At 49.7% G+C, this 18,489-nt stretch overlaps 3 protein-coding genes across 3 annotated transcripts; all 3 read right to left on the reverse strand.

Annotated features, from left to right (window-relative positions):
* Window positions 1–618: 618 nt before the first annotated feature.
* Window positions 619–2,955, reverse strand: FIESC28_06745 (uncharacterized protein; the record flags this gene model as incomplete). The annotated part of the gene is made up of 5 exons (XM_031160888.1): window positions 619–954; window positions 1,006–2,015; window positions 2,075–2,623; window positions 2,702–2,820; window positions 2,891–2,955. The coding sequence occupies 5 exons, from the start codon at window positions 2,953–2,955 to the stop codon at window positions 619–621; spliced, it is 2,079 nt and encodes a 692-aa protein (XP_031015059.1).
* Window positions 2,956–3,732: 777 nt separating this feature from the next.
* Window positions 3,733–6,492, reverse strand: FIESC28_06746 (uncharacterized protein; the record flags this gene model as incomplete). The annotated part of the gene is made up of 3 exons (XM_031160889.1): window positions 3,733–3,750; window positions 3,807–6,315; window positions 6,485–6,492. 3 exons carry the CDS (start codon window positions 6,490–6,492, stop codon window positions 3,733–3,735), a joined length of 2,535 nt encoding a protein of 844 aa, XP_031015060.1.
* A 2,123-nt stretch (window positions 6,493–8,615) lies between these two features.
* FIESC28_06747 (uncharacterized protein) lies at window positions 8,616–18,167 on the reverse strand (the record flags this gene model as incomplete). The annotated part of the gene is made up of 1 exon (XM_031160890.1): window positions 8,616–18,167. One exon carries the CDS (start codon window positions 18,165–18,167, stop codon window positions 8,616–8,618), a length of 9,552 nt encoding a protein of 3,183 aa, XP_031015061.1.
* Window positions 18,168–18,489: the final 322 nt, after the last annotated feature.

Genomic DNA, 18,489 nt, shown 5'->3' on the forward strand with positions numbered 1-18,489 from the left:
CTCTGATTTTCTTTTGATATTAACGATTTGATTTTTTCTCTTTTGATTTTTCGGGTTTTGGGTATAATAGCATCACCACGGTGTCTTTTTCAACAAAAAGTTACCAGGGATACGGGGGCAGCATTTTAAAAAGGCGCACGATACAGATAAAATCACCCGGCGGGCGCAGACGACTTTATGTTTTGGGGGCTTGCTTTGCTTGTTCTATATCTCAACGATACCCCGCCAGCAAGGCCTTATGGATGGATGAATGCATGATTGAATTTAGTCTTTTTTTCGGTTTATCTTTCTCGCGCCCTACAAGAAGGGAAAGCGACATAAAGACAGTGGAGGATGATATGGGAACAAGGAGGATTTAGGAGGGTACTTTGGGCTGGTCGTTCAAAGCAACCAACCTTTGCAGACATCGAGAACTAAAAATTGACTTGATATGTAGCCCACATTGGGCTACGAGCACCTCCCATAAGTTTTTATTACCGCGCCTGTACTAGTGACTTGGATGAGTAGTCCAGAAAGCTTCGAGTCCCTTTCGTTGCCTCTCGTTTCTATGTAGAGAAGTCGGTTCATTCCAACGTGAATTATCCTGCCCTTGAAGCTGTGTTATACAAACGTTCCTTCTCACCATGCATCCTCCTCCGCCACTTCATAATCCATGTTCACCGCTCTATCCTCTTGCTGGGGTTCGGCACTTCTTTCTCGCCCAGGCTGGTCATCGAAACCCGCCATGGCATCGTCTTCTTTGTCGTCCCCACCATCACCTGGAACATCGTCGCTGCCAGTTGTCTTGACAGGCGGTAGTGGTGTGCTAACCCAAGCAAGATCTAGACGACCCTCAACGCCGGGCAATTCCTTGCCATGAAGGCTGTAGTAGAACCTCTCTGCTGTTTTGCGGTCCTGAAAGGAGACGTGTGTGGTTTCAGGGGCTGTGTCGACGGACTCAAACTCGCCTAAATTCTATCAACTTGTTAGCAGCATGATCATTGAAAGAAATGGGGTTAAACATACAAGGAGGAAATGGCGCAGCATCTCGTCTTTGTCAGGCGCGCTAAAGTCCACGCCTTTGATAGCGATCTTCTTGGGCCTGTTGTCGATTGAGTACTGCGCATACGCCGCGTGCATATTTCCTCCAGCACCGCGGCCCCTGTAGCTTCCTCTCCCCCTAGGAGCGAAGCCCCGACCACGGTATCCTGCCCGCCCACGATATCCTCCTCGAGGAGGCCAAGATGAACTCGCTTCTTCTTCGGCGTTGGGATCGAGACCAAGAAGTTTAGCTTCTTGCTCGAGAGCTGCAAGCTTGGCGCGCAGCATGTTTGTGCCCGACGAGCTCCCATCTCCTTGTCCGCCTTGCAGGTCAGCGAGTCTTGCCTGAAGCTTCTCATTCTCCTCGCGATGACGTGCAAGGAGTTCATGCTGCTGCTTTTCTATCTCTTGACGTTTTTGCTCTATCTCTGCGCGCTTGGCCTCACGCTCTTGGTGTTTCTTTTGCTCCTCTTCTTGCTTTCGTTGAAACTCGTCCATGTCGATCTCAGGCTCAAGCTCATTTTCTTCTGCCACCATTGGGTCGTCAGACCAGTTTCCCCCCTGAATTGGCGCAGATGGCGGTAACTCGTCGGTTTTGTTTTTGTACCAAAACACTTTTACAAATCGATTATCAAATATCACTTTTGGTGACTGATAGGCCGCATTTGCTGATCCCCACTTGTCGTACTTGACAATAGCAAGATGTTTATATGGCTGCATCGAAATCTCTAGGATTTTACCGAATTGAGAGAAGAACTCGCGCACTTGTTCCTCGTCGAAGTTTTCCTCGGGGATATTCTCAACAACAATCGTACTCTTCGTGCGATCATAATTGGGCCCATCAGCAGAGAAAGGAGCTTTTGCGCCGCCCTTCTTAGAGCCACGGCCACGACGGCCTCCTCTTCCACCACGACTGTTATCGGGCGGGAAAGACCAAGGATTCATAGGGTTCTGTGCGTTTGCTAGCATAGCAAATGGGTCGTTCGGGTCATATTCTATTGAGAAGGTATTAGTAAACAAGCAGATAACGAGTGATAACGCTGGTCACACTTACCATCATTGCCCTGGGGCATTAAGATTGGTTCGTTACCATGGTCGTAAGGGCATGTGCTTCCACGAGAACAGAATCCCTTGGTGTCAAAATCGCGACAGCGACCTCTTTTTCGCGACTGATTTTTACCACCACTAAAGCTCTGTTGCGGAAAGTTGGGCATTCCTGAGTAGGGCATTCCCATAGCGCCCATTTGTAGAAAAGCTTCCATAACCTTGGGATCGAACGGCATATCCGGTCGTGGGGGCAGACTGTGCATGAATCCACCAGCTTGTCCTCCCCTCATATCATCACCTCGACCTCCGCGCCCGCTTCGACGAGCCTGTTTCTGTACGCGACCGTCCTGGTTGAGAGCTTCGTACCCATACTGAGGGTCGTACTCTTCGCGATCGTGATATCCTCTCTTTTTCGATCCGTTCGGTTGCGCGGTCTCGATGGATTGTTGATTAATCGTTTCTGGCTCAGCGCCAATCTTCGGAGCTGGAGGAGCGCCAGGAAGGTAGGACTTGTATGTGATGGCTTGGAAAACGTCGTCGAGGAAAGCTTTAGGGTCTGTGTCGTCATTTTGCAGTTAGTTCCTGCCGCTGTGCAATCGCCAATCGCTTCAGCGAGCAAAGCAACCATACGCACCTTCACTCAGAAAATCAGGGATTTCTTGCTCGCATAGCTTCCGTACCGCGTCTGCATCGCCATCGTGCTTAAGAAGAGCAATAACATACTCAGCGAGGACATCGGCATCGGCGTCGGAGCTGTTTTGGGCATGTTAGCGCGGTCTATGGCACATAAGAGCATTGCTTATGAGGAAACTAGGTAACGGACGTATCTTCTATGCGCTTGACGATCCACGCTTTGAGAAGGGGCGCATGTTCTTCGGGGAACAACATAGCTCGAGTAACGCGACTATTTGTGAAGGCCTGTATTCAGAACGCGCCTCAAACAATGTCGGCTTTATTTGTCAGTTTGTTGCGAGGTTGAAGGTTGGGATTTTTTCTGGGCCCTGGAGGCCGGGGGTCTTGTGTCGTCACCGGCTAGCTCTAAGAAACGGTCGAGGTTCGATGCCCGAATGAAAAGCTACCTTAATTATAAGCTATCTGATGAAAGTGCAAATCAATAAGACGATTGTTTTAAAGACTATCAGCAGCTCTTAAAGGATACCCACCTAGGTACCTACCTTATTGAATGTGCTGTACAGCTAGAGGTAGGTGCCATCTGATCTCTCGAACTTGTCTCATCTCAACCCAGCCAGACATTCGAGGCGGATTCATAGTTTCTTGTCCTCACACTTTAGATATTCATCAACTAAGCAGATTCATCATGTCCAACTCCTAAACCTGGCTCCTTCACTCAGTGGTCAGTTTACACGATTTCAGATTCACAGTAAAGAAGGACACATCATATGAACTTCAATCTAACGTGTTTCAACTCATCAGATACGACATAACTACATAAAAACTGATTTGAGCTGCTCCTTGTCATTCAGCTTCAACTCAGCGACTCGACTTTTTCTTTTGGTTTCCGCTCAGCATACCCCTCCTGAGATCGTCAAGGAGCTCCTTCTTGGAATTAGGCATGCGTCCCAAATCTTCGTTACCAGCCGATTAATTTTGCGTGTCCATTGTGGCACGCCTCGTGGTTCATTCGGCACATTAAAAAAAAGCCGTTTACAGCTTGTCGTAGTACTGTCGTTGGGTGTTAGCAGATATGTCAACATTATTGTTAGAATGGTTAAACTTACGTTCTCGACACCAGGAACGTTCTCCTTGACACCCTTGCGCTTTCGCATGGTGGTGACGACCTGGCCGACCTTGCTGGTGGGGTCGAGAGGAGAGCCACCGGGGAGGATCTGCCAGTGGTCGAAGACGGACTGGGGGAAGGCCTGTCCGGAGGTGGCCTGTCGGAGGTCTCCGTTGAAACCGAAAGACTCGAGAATGGGGAGGTAGGCCTTGATGTTGAAGAGAGGAGTACCAGGTCGCTGCTCCTCGCTGAAGACGTGACCACGTCGTCGGGTAAGGACACCGTAGACACCACCCATGGCCTGCTCGGGGACCTGAATCTCGACGAGGTAGACGGGCTCGAGAAGGGCGGGCTCGGCGAGAAGAGAGGCGGCGTACAGGACACGACGGGCAGTGGGGATGACCTGACCACCACCACGGTGAATGGCATCGGCGTGGAGGGTAACATCGAGGATGTTGAAGCGGCAAGATCGCATGGGCTCCTCAGCAACGGGACCCTCACGGGTAGCCCACTGGAAACCGGAGACAACGGAATCCTTGATTTCGTTGAGGTACTGGACAGCCTTGGTCTGGTCGACCAACAGGTTAGCACCAGTGCCATCGGGACCGAAGGTCCAGATCTTTCGGGCGTCGGTGACATCCCAGCCGAAGTCGTCAGCAAGGACACGGGCACGGGCCTTGAAATCGTCACGAGCGCTGACCTTGCCAGCCTCGATGGCAAGAGAGAGCTCCTCCTCGATAGGCTCAGCAACCATGTACAGACGGTTGTGCTTGTTGGGAGACTTGGACAAGGCAGTGATGCTGGACTTGGCGGTGACGGTCTCACGGTACTGAACAACGGGGTCGGAGATAATCAAAGGAACACCAGCGTGGTCCTCCTCGAGATCCTTAAGGCAAATCTCGAGATGGAGCTCACCAGCACCAGCAACGACGTGCTCACCAGACTCGGAGGTCATGGTAAGGACACAGGGGTCGGACTTGGAGAGACGCTTGAGACCCTCAACAAGCTTGGGGAGATCCTGAGCGTTCTTGACCTGGACGGATCGCTGGACGACAGGAGAGACGGAGAACTTCATGACCTTGAGGTTGTGGGCGGTCTCGCTGGTGGTGAGGGTACCAGACTTCAGAAGGAACTGGTCAATACCGACCAAACCGACAATGTTACCGGCAGGCATGTCGTCGATGGGCTCGACCTTGCCGCCCATCATCAGGACAGTACGCTGGATAGCCTTGATGAAGAGATCCTCCTTCTTTCCAGGGGTGTAGTTGGGACCCTGGATACGGACCTTGAGACCGGATCGGACGGTACCGGAGAAGACACGACCGAAAGCGTAGAATCGACCCTTATCGGAAGTGGGCACCATCTTGGAGACGTAAAGCATGAGAGGACCCTTGGGGTCACAGTCACGGATACCGATGGCAGCCTCGTCGTCGATGGGACCCTCGTAGAGGGTCTCGGCACGGTACTTCTGGGCGGTGGTGGGAGAGGGGAGGTGGAGAATCATCATCTCAAGGAGAGAGTCAGCAGCGGGAAGGAAAGTTCGCATAACAGCCTTGAGGAGCTGCTTGCCCTCCTTCTCACGGTCCTCAGCGGAGAGCTTGAGGTTAAGCTTCTCAAGGAGAGTGGCGGTCTCCTCCTTCTTGAAGTTCATGACAGCGGAGAAGATCTTGAAGATGGGGTCGAGGATGAACTGGTTGAAGGCACGCTCGAGCTGCTGGCCCTCGTAGGTACCGTTCTTGGTCCACTTCTTGGTCTTGGGGTTGAAGTAGTTGTCGCCCCAGAGACGCTCCATCATCTTGTTCTTGTCAACACCGAACTTCTTGGCGTATCGGACAGCGAACTGGCGGACGGTGAAAGCCCAGCCGTGCAGACCGGAACCGAAGGCGACGGTACCCTTGTCGGGGTAGACCTGAATGTCACCAATAGACTTGTCAAGGTAGGTAGAGATGATGACGTTGACGGACTCGATGGTTCGGGAGAAGGACTGGTAGAGATCCTCCTTGGAAACCTGAAGCTCGAGAAGAGCACGGTCGACCTTGTTGATGATGATGACGGGCTTGATGCGCTCACCGAGAGCCTGTCGGAGGACGGTCTCGGTCTGGACACAGACACCCTCAACGGTGTCGACGACGACAAGAGCACCATCAGTGACACGGAGAGCAGCAGTAACCTCGGAAGAGAAATCAACGTGACCGGGAGAGTCAATCAGGTTGATAAGGAAATCCTTTCCATCGGTCTTCTGGCCAACAATGTCGGCAACATCGTCGTCCTCACCAAGCTGACCGTACAGAGAGATGGCAGTGGACTTGATGGTGATACCACGCTCCTGTTCATCGGCACGAGTATCGGTGGCTCGGGCATCACCAGCCTTGGCGGTGGAAATGATACCGGCCTTGGCGAGAAGAGAGTCGGTCAGGGTAGACTTGCCGTGATCGACGTGGGCAATAACGGACATGTTACGGACATTGGTAGGCTTGTCCATAAGCTGCCGGATCTCGTCGATAGTGAAGCTGTTTGGGGTGAAGACATTGTGGTCAGCTCATGGTCATGGTGGCTTAAGTCCGGGCGGGGTATAATGAAGCGGGCAGCAGAGGTAATGATAATGTAAGAGTTGGTGATGGTGATGAGGTTGTTGTTGATGATGATGGCGGTGTTTTAAGAGGATGGATATGTACTCACTTAACCATCTTGGCGGTATTGTCTGAATAACCTGACTATGTGTTTGTCAAAGTCGAAGTTGTTGATGTGGGAACAGAGCGGGGTTGAAGTTTTCACCCCGCGATCTGAGCCGCAGAAAAAGGGAAGAAGCAAGAAGCGATTGCCGTCGAGAAGATGGCAACGATTCAAGTGACGATGGAAGAGAGACAGTTCCGTAGGAGAACCACTGTCACTCTTTATGCGTCCCTTTTTGGCGAAAGAAGGTTTGTCAGAGGAGGAGAAGGAGGAGGGAAGGAAAGAAAAGAAAGAGAAAATTCGAGCGGGGAGAAGTAAGGTAGGTAAGGTATCAAGATTCATGGATGGGCGAGACGAGACGCCTACGGCAAACGCCCAAGGTTAGGGACCCACTGACCAGGGAAGAAAAAAATTTGGACAGTGGGCTCTTTGTGTTTTGGTGGGGCAGCAGCACCCCGCTGCACACATGTTTTCTGCCACCCGCTGAAGGAACAGACGCTCCAGGCCCTCCTGGGATAGGCCCATGAGTCCGCTAAAATTTCGAGGTGACCTGCTGAGCAACGTCCAGGTTCACGTAGACAGGTTAGCTCCCGTCCCATAGGTTAGCTATGGTGCCTTGGAGTACGGATACATCTAGGTAAATTGCCACAGTCATGTCGGCCAGTGAGTAATGCCGCACAAAAAGAGGGTTGCTGCCCTGGGCCTGGGATGGGATCGAGGTTTGCAGTCCAAACCTAACCCAACCTTCCACTGAACTTACAAGGTGGGCTGTTCTGGGCTGTGCGCTCTATCTGCCCCTCCATTCCCCTCCCCCTCCTGTCCCTGCACAACACAACACGCACAGGGTAGGCAAAGTACGTACCTACGAACCCAAACAGAGCTCAGCTTTGCTCAGTTGATGCATCTTTGATATGTATGATATTTACCATAATTTGGCATTAGTAGCATGCACATTTCACACTCTTGCTGCAGAATGTTGGAATTGGCATTGGCAAAATAATTCTTGTAATTGGTACAGCTGCCCGACCCAATTTCACGTCACAGATGGAGGGGGACCCAGCTTTGAAACCGAGTCTTTCCCCTCCTCAAAAACCATCCAAATTGGTTATGAGTGGCCTCTATGACGTGCATTGGATGGAAGGATGAGTGTACTATGTACATCGCTGTAAGTAGTACAGCACCTAGATCTGAATCAACTGGCAGCTGTGTACGCACACGCAGAGCACATAAATGACTCCCTCGGTATGAGACGTCGACATTGGAAACCTCATCTTTATCAATCTTATTTTTTTTAAATCTATTATTTTTTTAGCTGCCACTCTTTTGCATCCTCGTGTTTTCCCGTAGCCGCATTGGGTTACAAATGTCCGAAGTGGGCTGTAGCTGGAGCTGGAGCTCTAAGAAACCCCTCTTTACCCGACTTGACCTAGAGGTGACAATCCGCAACCATCAAGTCCTTGTATTCTTCAGTGGAGATTGCACACAAACTGTACCTAGTTGATCGCTTCTCCCTCGTACCGTCTATCATCACCTCACAGCCTTAGTACCTCAGACCACCAAAATTCATCCTAAGAGCTTCCAGCTCAGTCTTTCATTGGAGGATTTTCATATGTAGCTGTTTCGGTCTTGAGCAAGACCCAATGGGATCATCTGGAAATCTTAGACCTGATATGAGTTTCCTAGTCAAGAGACGCTCACACCCGATCTGCTTTAACGAAAAGACAGTAAAAATACCGCAATTCTAACATGGTAGACATAACAAATTGCGCATCCAATGTATCCGTACTTCATCTGACACCCGCTTATGAGTGGGTTCATTTTGCTCTTTAGTCATATCTTTTGTGCGCGCGTAGCGTAGCTATCCGTATAGATGAGATGGGACGACGACTCTATCGATAACCGGCTTCACAAGCAGTATCCACATGCACTTCAGTAGTTGGGCTTGAAACTATATAGCAAAGCAGAGAAAGTTTTATCCCAATCTATTAAATTTATATGTACTCTTTCCAAGCAAAACCCTTTTCAGCATGTTCCATAACGCCTCGCTTGCTTGTTAAGCTCTGCTTACTATTACCGAATGACTCACTCGCCGCATCGATATCTCAGATATCGCCCTGCCATTCCATCATGACTGGTCTCATGATGAGCCCAAAATACGGGCATATGCGTCCTCGACCTCACCAGCCAACTCCAGGAGTGACACAATGACGATCTGATGTGTCAAGTTGGGTAGTCGATCGCGGTGAAGACCAATCCATTCGAGAGGTGGCGTTGCTTCACCCATGTCGCGGAGCTGCGGCGTTTCGATAATGGGCGGCTCCAAGGCCACATAGTCGTACTTTGACATTGGCACGTCGATTTCGGCTGTGATTTTTTGCTGCTCGCCTTCTGTTTGTTCTGCTCCAGGCACTCCTGTAATCTTCACTGCCGTAAGGGGTATCTCCTTGCCCCAAACCTGCTCGAGTGCCTTCGCGTGATTCGCAAACATTCCGCGGATGTAGCTCACACGCGAGAAGTTCCATCCCACTTCCACCTTGCCTTCAAACGCACTCTTGAAGATGTAGCTGATCTCGTTTGATCGTGGCTTCTGCCATGTCTCCATCACTGCTGATACTTGTGGAACATTGAGGATGGTCCCCCCTCTTGATCCTGTTGCGCGTTGAACGACGTCTTCAACAGAAATCTCGCTCAGTGTCTTCGGTGCCTCGACGTTTCTAACACCGGCAAGACCAATGCGAAGTTGGCCCAGCGTCATCCTCAGGATACTATGAATGCGACGTTGCTCCATACTGGCAGCAAAGCGAGCATATGCATTGAGGGCTTCCACCTTGAAAACTTGATGATCCGAAAATGTGCTGGGGAAAACGCCCAGGTTGAGTGCCTTGAGCGTCACGACAACATCCGTGTCCAGAGAGATTGGTGATTTTGAGAGTGTGTCTTCCTCCTTCAGCTTTGGTGTTTGTTCCATTTGAACGACGGTGCTTCGAGACGTCGACAAGGACCTCCTCTTCATAAACTTCTCAATCTCTTTCAGTGAGCTCTGGAAGCTCTCTTTCCTTTCTTGCACAAGCTTCTGAAAAGCCTGCCACAACGCAATGCCCTGGGCCGCTGTAGTTGTGGTTCCGAAAATCTGGACTGAGTCGCCATCGAATATTGCGACAAGTCTATCTCCACTGCCATCCCGGCTCTCGCGCACGTTGTACATGAGAAACTCAAGGGAAGTGATATCAGCTACTAAGAAGGCCTGGTAGTCGAAAGCGGCCTTGACCCGGAAGGCATTGAAGCTTATGGAAGCCTGGATCATGGGTGTCTCGTTGAGAGCCTCCTCGCGTTTCGGCCATTGGATGGAGGTGCGCAGACGGAAGTCCTGCAGAGCCACGAAGCCACTCAGCCGGCCGGTACAATCAACACCAATTTTATCAAACCCTAGACAAAGATTTTGCTCCCAGTCCGACGTCTTCTTAGAAGATACCCAGAACTTTTTGATAGCAAAAGCTGATTTACCAATGGCTTGCCCAAGATCAATAGTGACATCAAGGGCAGCAATTGAGATAGTCGCAGTCCATGGGAACGCCGCAGTGGCTGCGACTTGTTGATATCGCTGCACAAGATGACCACTTTGAGAAGTCTCTGGATTCATCTTTGTAACAGGAGCGGCAGTGGCAGAGCGCAACTCGCTGGGATACCAGATCTCGCGGAAGAGCAAAAAGTCTTGTGCCTGCTTAGCGTTGATAGACACGGCCATGGGGCTTACGTTCAAGATTGCCGACACTCCGCTGGTTCCGCTTACATGCTTGCTGTTCATGAATGATAACGTGATCGAATCAAGCTCGAAACTCGCAGTTGACTCGCGCGAGTAGACATGCTGAACGGTAGCATGAAGTTTGGTAAAATCTCCTGAAATGGCAAAGAAATTTCCTTGCTCAAGAGATCTAACAGTATTGACTGTAAAGTAGATATTGTCGAAGCATGCCGTTGCCGCAACACGAGCAATAGGTTGACAACTTAGGGAAAACTCTTGCCTGCAGATTCTTAGACCCAGGTTGAGTTTGAGGCGACCCAATACCGCACTGGGGTCCGCAGTGATGATATTATCACCTTCCCCAGACTTGTTAGGTGCTGGCTTGGAGTCATCCGGTATATTCGACTGATCAGGTTCCTCGTCGTCCTTGACAACCTGCTTCACGCTGGAAAGCATGTCCATAACCAGGGGTACAACGGACGGATACAGAATGTTGCTGGAAGCATCAACCTTAATTTCGCCGTATAATGAAGGATCATCTTGAGCATCATCACGGTACTCGATCTTCCAAGCCAAGCCGGGGCTGCGAAGCACTGTCCCGCTTTCAGAATCTTCTGTGTTGAATTGGCCGTATTTCCCTGCGAGTAATGGACGTCCCACAGTCTTTGTTGAATTGTTCAGCGACCTCTTGCTGGCGATATATACCACCGCACCGGCAAAGTCTGCATCAATAAGCAAGCTTTCGAGTCTCTTGTTACCGAAGATACTTCGCTGTGGTTGCGGCTTAGACGCTTCATCTGTTTTCTTCTCTGTCGTAACTGCAGTATTCCACTGTGTTGATGCTTGTGCTACATTATTCAATGAAAGCGTGATCGACTCGGCCAAGTGAGCGGCTGGTACAATGAATGCAGATGTTAACCGCAGGTCTAAAGATTCGCCGACAGCTTGGAATGCCATCCTTCGCGCAGACGCAGTTGACATGTAGGCAATATTAAATGTGATGACAGGCAACAGTGCCGAGTGAAGTGAGCGAACGTTCATATCCTGGCCAAGGGGTACCATCTGAATCTGGAAGTTCTCGATGGACAGTCGCGCTGATCTTTTGGTTCTTGTGCCAAATTCAAAAAGTTTGACTGACAAAACCAGATCTTCTTTGGTACTGGACTTGTCAGTAACATTGTCCGCAACGCTCCAACGGACACGAATGTTTCTCAGTTCGAATTGATATTGCACGGATGCGAGAACTGAGTCAATGATGTCAACCTCTTCTCGCTCATCATCGCCGTTGATCGTAATCTTGGGTTTTGACTGTCTGAGCTTTCTGAGATAATCCAATTCGCGTGAGGTATCGAGATCCTTGATCTTCTCACCCATATAGCCCAGAACATCCACAACGGTCGAGATAGTTTCGGGGGCTAGATTGCAATCGAAGTCGTCACTCCTGAAGTTGAACGCCCAATCCTCCTTCCCCTCGTCAGTTAGAGTAGAGCTGGCAGAGACTTCTACTCCAACACCCAGATTTCCACAAGACCTCATAGAGTCCTCACGGCCTCTACGAATGTCTAGACCGATGTGGCTCAAGTTGAGGTGGATTTCTGGGTACTTAAGGATAGGGCCATGAGCTTCATGCCGGTTTGACGCATGTAAATGGGCTCTATCCAAAGAGAATAAGACTTGGGCCATCGGTTCGACTTCTGACTTCAGAGATGTCTTGGCAAAGACTTGCAGTCCGGCCAATGTCAGATGAACATTGTATACGACCTTCAGATTTTGATGCTCTACTTGAATATGCTTGGTCGGTGTCTTGGGGGATCCATTTCCATCCCCGCCAAAGATCTCAGAAATGCGGCCTTGAATCATCTTGGTTTGCTGCTGTAACTCTTGAACAGCACTGGATATCTGAGGTCTGTTGAGCGCAGTGAGCAGACTATAGACAGCAGACGCATCAAGTTGAACAACCTCCAGAGAGGACAGGACGTTAATTTGGTGCTCTGCCTGACCCATCTGGCTAGTGACCCGGCCGTTGGTAGGAGGAATCTGAAGAATAGAAATGCTTCGCGGCTGGTTCCTAACATTGATTTGCATCTCGTGATCATTCTCTTTGACATCAAAATCAAAGATGATTTCCTTTCCAAAATTGGCTGCAGCCGCAGCTCGTGCCACAGTTCCGGTGATCTTATAAGTAAGGGACTGGAGGAACGGAATAGTGATGCTGTACTCATCCAAGAACATAGCAAGATTAAATCTCACGCTTGATAGGCGATCTGATATTTTCTTCGGTCCATCTTGCGGTTTGGGCTTTGACATGCCAGAAAGCTGGTTTTTAAAGCTATACAAGGTCTGGATCTCGTCACCGAGAAGGCGATCCAGAACTTCTATTAACCCAATGGGATCTTCCTTGACCGAAAATGTCAGACCTCGGCTGCCAGCGCTTGCTTTGATTGTATGATTTGACTTATCGTCAGTGTTCTGAAACTCATGAGATACAAAGATACTCGGATGTTTCAATTGCGTCATGCCCAATGAATGAGAATTGCTATGAAGTGTCGAGGTGATGGCGTTGCAGTTGAGCATCAGACTCATGGCACTTGAGGAATCGTGGCTGGACTGGTGAAGTAAAGACATTTTCAATCCGTGACTCAATGTCTTTGCTTTGAGATTGATGGTCTCCAATTCAATCGCGCCCCTAGTCACCTCAACTACGACATGAACGGGCGGCCATATAGCAGGACCAGACTTTGTTGGACCTTTGGGCTTCGGAGTAACTGATACCGGTTGGGTCTGGGCTTGACTCTTACTGTAGAGCTGCAAGACTTCTTCAGCCAACTCGCAGAGCTCCCAGTTCAGGTTGATCCCTGCCTCTGCGCAGCAGATGTTTAGAGTTGTGAATGGAGAAGGGGGTGCTTCGTGTGAGATCTCAGCCTCGTGCATCTGCTGATCGATTCGTGCAGCCAGACCAATGAAGCCGATCTTGTTCTGCTTAGGTCCAGGGTCGAGTACTAGCTGGAGCTCAGCAAGTCTACAGGCACCAAGGAGAGAGAGCCGATCATCAGCGGTCATATCTGTTTCCCTGAGTCGTCCGAAAATATTGCTCAAGACGAGCGCACCTTTCAAGTCTTCCATATCCCACCCCCGCCACTTCTCCAACGCACCCACAACATGTTCTACAGCATCAGCTGGTAAGCTGGGGGTAGCATTGAAGCATTGTTGGATGATTCGGGACTTGGATTGCAGATCCATGGCAGTCCATATCTGGCGGAGCCGCATGGCCAGTTTCCATGAGTCGTTTGTACGAATATGGTCGTCCGCAGATCGAAGTACAGCAGAAGGCCGGACCAGAAAGGAAGGGTCGTTGATTGACTCGCCTTGTTTGAGAAGGATATAGGTAAAATACTTCTGGCGGGTTTCGTGCTTCTCCATCGTTTCAGAAAAAACATGGCCAAGGCTAGAAGCAATTTTCCCCGTACGGTGAATGAGCGAGGCAAGATATTCGATTTTGCCTGAAGCTGTGCTTCCTACCACAGATCCGATGTCTGCGTCAATGAATCGGACATCTTTCTCACCAATTGATACAGTGACATCCTCGATTTGCGCCATTACTGCAGGTTGAGGCTCTTGGTATGACGACCTACGCTCAGATGCAGAGACCTCTGCTGAACCTAAACGCAACTGAAGTGAGGTTCTCGAATGACGCGTTTCGTCTTTGAAAGGATCGTCCCAATTAGCCGTCGTCCGTGCAATTAAAGCCACCCTCGACAGAGTCAGATCATATTGATCTTGTTCCTCTTGTGCATAACCAGGCGAGTCTTCGGAAGTCGAGTTGAGAAGTCTGAATGATGCGCTAGGTATTCGAATCATAAAATCCTTGATTTGGCCTTTGGTCTCTCGTTCTTTTTGCAGATCAAAAATCTTGGACATGGCATCAACTTGAAAGCTGTCCAACAGGTCTTCAGGCTCATTTGGCTGCAACGCATCAAGAAGAGAGGCAGCGTATCGCAAAGCTGATGGATTCACGAACGCCGACATTCCAGATGGGAACTCAACGATAACACTAAGGTAGGGATGATCCTCGCCCAAGCCATTAGGGTCGATATCATCCAAGCCTATGCTGATTGCATCAAAACCGTCATCTTCGGCGTCGTCTTCCGTATTCTGGATAGGAACCTCGCGTGTGCTTGGCCGCAGTCCATTCAGTGGAAATTGAGGAGAAACATATTGGCTGGAGAAGGCCACCGACGAGTGAGCAAGATCATCCTTGGCAGCGTAGTCATTGGCAGAGCGATGCGATCCAAATGAGGCTCTGGATCGCAGAGACCGTCGGTTGTCTGCTGAAGAAGGCCTCGGCCCTCGATTGCCTTCTTGTTTGGACCTGGACCTGGTTTTATGCTGACTCTGAGCAAGTACAACGCTACCATTGCTGGATTCTGCAAGAGATAGAAATGAAGATTTGTGACTTAAGCCTCGCGATTGGCGTGAGGCTATTGTTCTGCGCGAGGCATTATCCATCTCGGCTTCTAGGGCCATCGCTGGATGCGGAGGCGGAGGCGCGCATTGGGCTGGTGAATCTACAGCCTCTGGGACAAACTCATCGAGAAACTCTGGCAAAAGAAGGAACTCGACTCGGTGTGTTCGCTGATCTTCCCTTTGTACCAATTCTTGCTGGACTCGTCTTTCCTCGCTAAACTTGAACTTACGTCCAATGACAGCAAGATGAACAGTCGTTCGAAAATGGGCATCTGTTTCGACCGGATGATGGTATCTTGCTTTCTGTCTGCCTGCTGATTCTGCGTTCACGCATGATACTTGGACGTTTGGAACGACAATATCGGCGCGTTTAGAATAGTGTGATCTAGCCCAGTCGTTGAAAGATATATCGATACTGTCAGTCGACATAAGGAAAGCGGCCTCGTCGACATGTAACCAGACTTGTATCGATTGTACCACAACTCGGGCAAATGTGATGTCATAGAAGATGAGAGATGAGTATGGCACAAGAGCATTCTCAACGTCGTCGAAACAGAAGGCAAGGGCCCGGCCACCTTTTGCGATCGAAACGAGAAACTCACTTGTACACTCTCCAGTAATGCCACCCACAGAAACATCCCAGTTGCAGACGTAGGCCGGTTCAGACGGTGGGAGTCCAAAAAGCTTATGGCCAAAAATCCGCAAACCGTCAATAAAAAGTTGGGTGTTGGATGATGACATGCCAGGAGAGTCCAGAGTGCCTTCAATACACCCCAGTGAGAGACTCACGGGACTAACCTCAACCTCAACCTCCATAAAGTAGTTAGTGAAGCGTAGGTCAACAGAAACACTAGCCAGCTCGCCCTCGACGTAACGATCGGCAGAGTAAAGGTTAGTTGGCAACATGATCTTGAGATCCTCGATCCTGACACCGAGAATGACATCCATATCGTTGGACTTTTTAGGAGGTGGTTGTGTTACAACTTCCGCATCCGGGTTCTTCTTCTTCAGTTGAAGCTGATTTTGGTATTCATCCAACGTTCTAAAATGGACAAACTCTCCGAAATAATTGTCCTTAAGAAGAATAACATACCGGATTAAAAAGCCGTAAAGGTAGACGTAGGGTGATTGGCCGCGGACGTTAAGTATCAGAGTATCAGTGTTTGTCGTCGCCGTTGTGGCATTGTAATTGTAGCTTCCATCCACCACGAGGCCTTCAATATGGCCCAACTGCTTGGATGACAGAAATGCGGCCTGCGTGTTCCACTGCGGAACTTGGAGTGCCATGTCCAACTGGTCAGCACGTACATCAAAAGGGATGGCGTTCCTGCTTGGTCGAAATGAGTCGGCCGGGATACAGGACTCAGCAGTCAAACAAGGACTGGAAAGAATTAGATACGTGTTGTCTTCAATAACAGTGGCTTTGTCGATGATGTTGGCCTCGTTAACATTGAGATAGACCTTTAATGAATGCAAACTGAGGTTGAGGTGGTACTTGAAGGGCACGTAAACCAGATAGTCGGCAGGCGGACCAGTTGTCCAGTCATCGACGAGATCTGTAATTAGGAAGATGTGGTCTCTCAGCATAAAAAGTTCCATCTGGGAGCTAGTGATTGTAAAATGCCAGTTTCTGAGTGAGTTCCAGGACAAAGGATTAGATAGATCGCACGATATCCGCTGAGGTCCAGATCGCCACAGCAAATCGTGATTGACGCTGCTCCAGAGCTCCGACCCTGGTAAGTCAACGTTGAGCTTGGTTGTGTAACCCGTAGAGCTGGCCAACATGTCCATAACGAACTTGATTGACGAGTTGGCTGGTATTTTCACTTCGAGCCAACCTGATGGCCGGATTTGAGTCGCATCGCTTTTGCTGTTCTTCTTCGCCCTGTTTCGCTGTTTTCGCTTGGTTGGAGGTTTGGCATGTCGCAAAGGAGGTTCTTTGCCACGCCAACGCCAATTCTTGGATTCCTCCCTAATCGGTATTCTCAAGGTAACTGCATCATCCATTTCAATGGATAACTGGAACGTGGTGGCAACTCTCCAGTCACCCGGTTTTTGAGGTCTGGCTGGTGTGGCATCCTTACACAACGATGGAAAGAAAAATCGCTGTAGATCTGCTCGCTGACGATCTGACCAAGGGCCATAGTTCATAGTGCCTCCCTTTATTGCAAAGGTTATTCCCCAAGCAGGAGGCTCAGCCCCATTAATGCTGATTGGAAATGGGTTTGTGCCTCCATGACGAGGGTGCTCCGGAACCTTGCCCACGGCGTCCCAGTAAACTGAAAGCACTGCTTCAGGGCTGTCAAGAATCGTTGTCACAGCTGCATACTCTACAGATGCCCAACGAGCCCTATCGTCTCGGTCACGGTCGTCCAGATAACGGGTCAGACCCTGCCACTGGTTGGCCCCAGGAACTTGGGACGTCGCTGTAGTCATGGCAGTCCGCGTATCACTTGAGAAAGATTCGACAGAACGCCGCCAATACGGGACCAAGTTCCGTAGCGAGTTGACAGCCTTTCGGCGATGATGACGGAACAATGACCACTTAGACACTGCTTCCTGATTGTGAGTGTTATCGCGATCTCGCATTGCACGTGCAACTTGATCCTCCTTAAAATCTTCATTCTCCTTGATTTCAATGACTGGATGATGTAACTGAACCTTGAATGTTTGCCGATATGGATCAGGTGTACTTGTCTCTGAGGCGTCTACTTCTACATCCAGCGAGTCAGTTTTGGCGATAAGGATGGCCTTCGTGTTTTCGTTGCCTATAACAGCGGCGGCCTTTTGGCATCGAATGTACACCGGAAATAACCGAAGCATGAAAGGTAATTCGGGTTGCTCGTCCTTGGTATTCTCGTCATCGTCGACACTTCCGAAACCTGTCGTCGTACGCCGGAATATGTCCTTAGCTCGCGCAGTGAACTGCCGCTTCACATCTGCCCCTTTCTCGTCGCTAGCTGAAGAGCCCATCTCTTTCTTGCCCCCACGCAGCCGAACGTTGGCATCTTCCTTCTCTGAAACTCCGCTTGAGTGAGGTTCCGGGTCATGGGTTTCGGTAAGTCCTGCCAAGATGCCATCGTAGGCTGGGCTACGGTTGTACACAAACCATTCCAATCCGATCAGATCCACCTGGATACGGCATGGAAGTTCGGCGTTCTTGGTATCATTCGTCGGCGTAGCATCTGTAGTGGGTGCTTTAGATCGTCGCGCGTCGATTATGTTTGCATCTCGGACTCGTCGAAGCCAATATCGCCATGTTATATAGCCATGTTGGACCATGAAGGTTTCGTTCTCGCCATGATAACGTAGACCCGTGAAGAAGATTCGCCCGCCGAGAAGGGATATCTGTATGGCCTTGAAGTCTATATAAATTCGATAGTGGTGCCATGTGTAGGCTCGAAGCGCGTAGGATACGATTGATGCAAAGACTCGGTTGAGGTAGAGGACGAAGAATATGGCTAGAAAGCAACACAATGCCATAAAAATAAGGAATTTACTGTTATATATTTGAGTCAGTCATGCATGAGGTATTCAGATTCTGGATAGGAGCTTGTACTAATTGAATTGAGGGTTGCCCTCGGCAGCTCTTGCTACAAGAATCGCATTGTCGAGGCTTGAGGCGGTAATATTCATGTTGAAATGGACTCGACGGAGCTTATGAAACTCCACTGTAAGATATAATAAATATACGTCGCATTATAGTTTCGCGACTATGGTTTCGTAACGGTCAAGCTAAATGAAGAGTCATGTAGTACTCCGGGAGCGAAGCACCCATGATAAGTTAGGTTGTTGATGTTAAGGT

Source organism: Fusarium coffeatum, assembly GCF_003316985.1.
Source record: "Fusarium coffeatum strain FIESC_28 chromosome Unknown BRIP53273_contig_143, whole genome shotgun sequence".
In the NCBI taxonomy this organism is placed as follows: domain Eukaryota; kingdom Fungi; phylum Ascomycota; class Sordariomycetes; order Hypocreales; family Nectriaceae; genus Fusarium; species Fusarium coffeatum.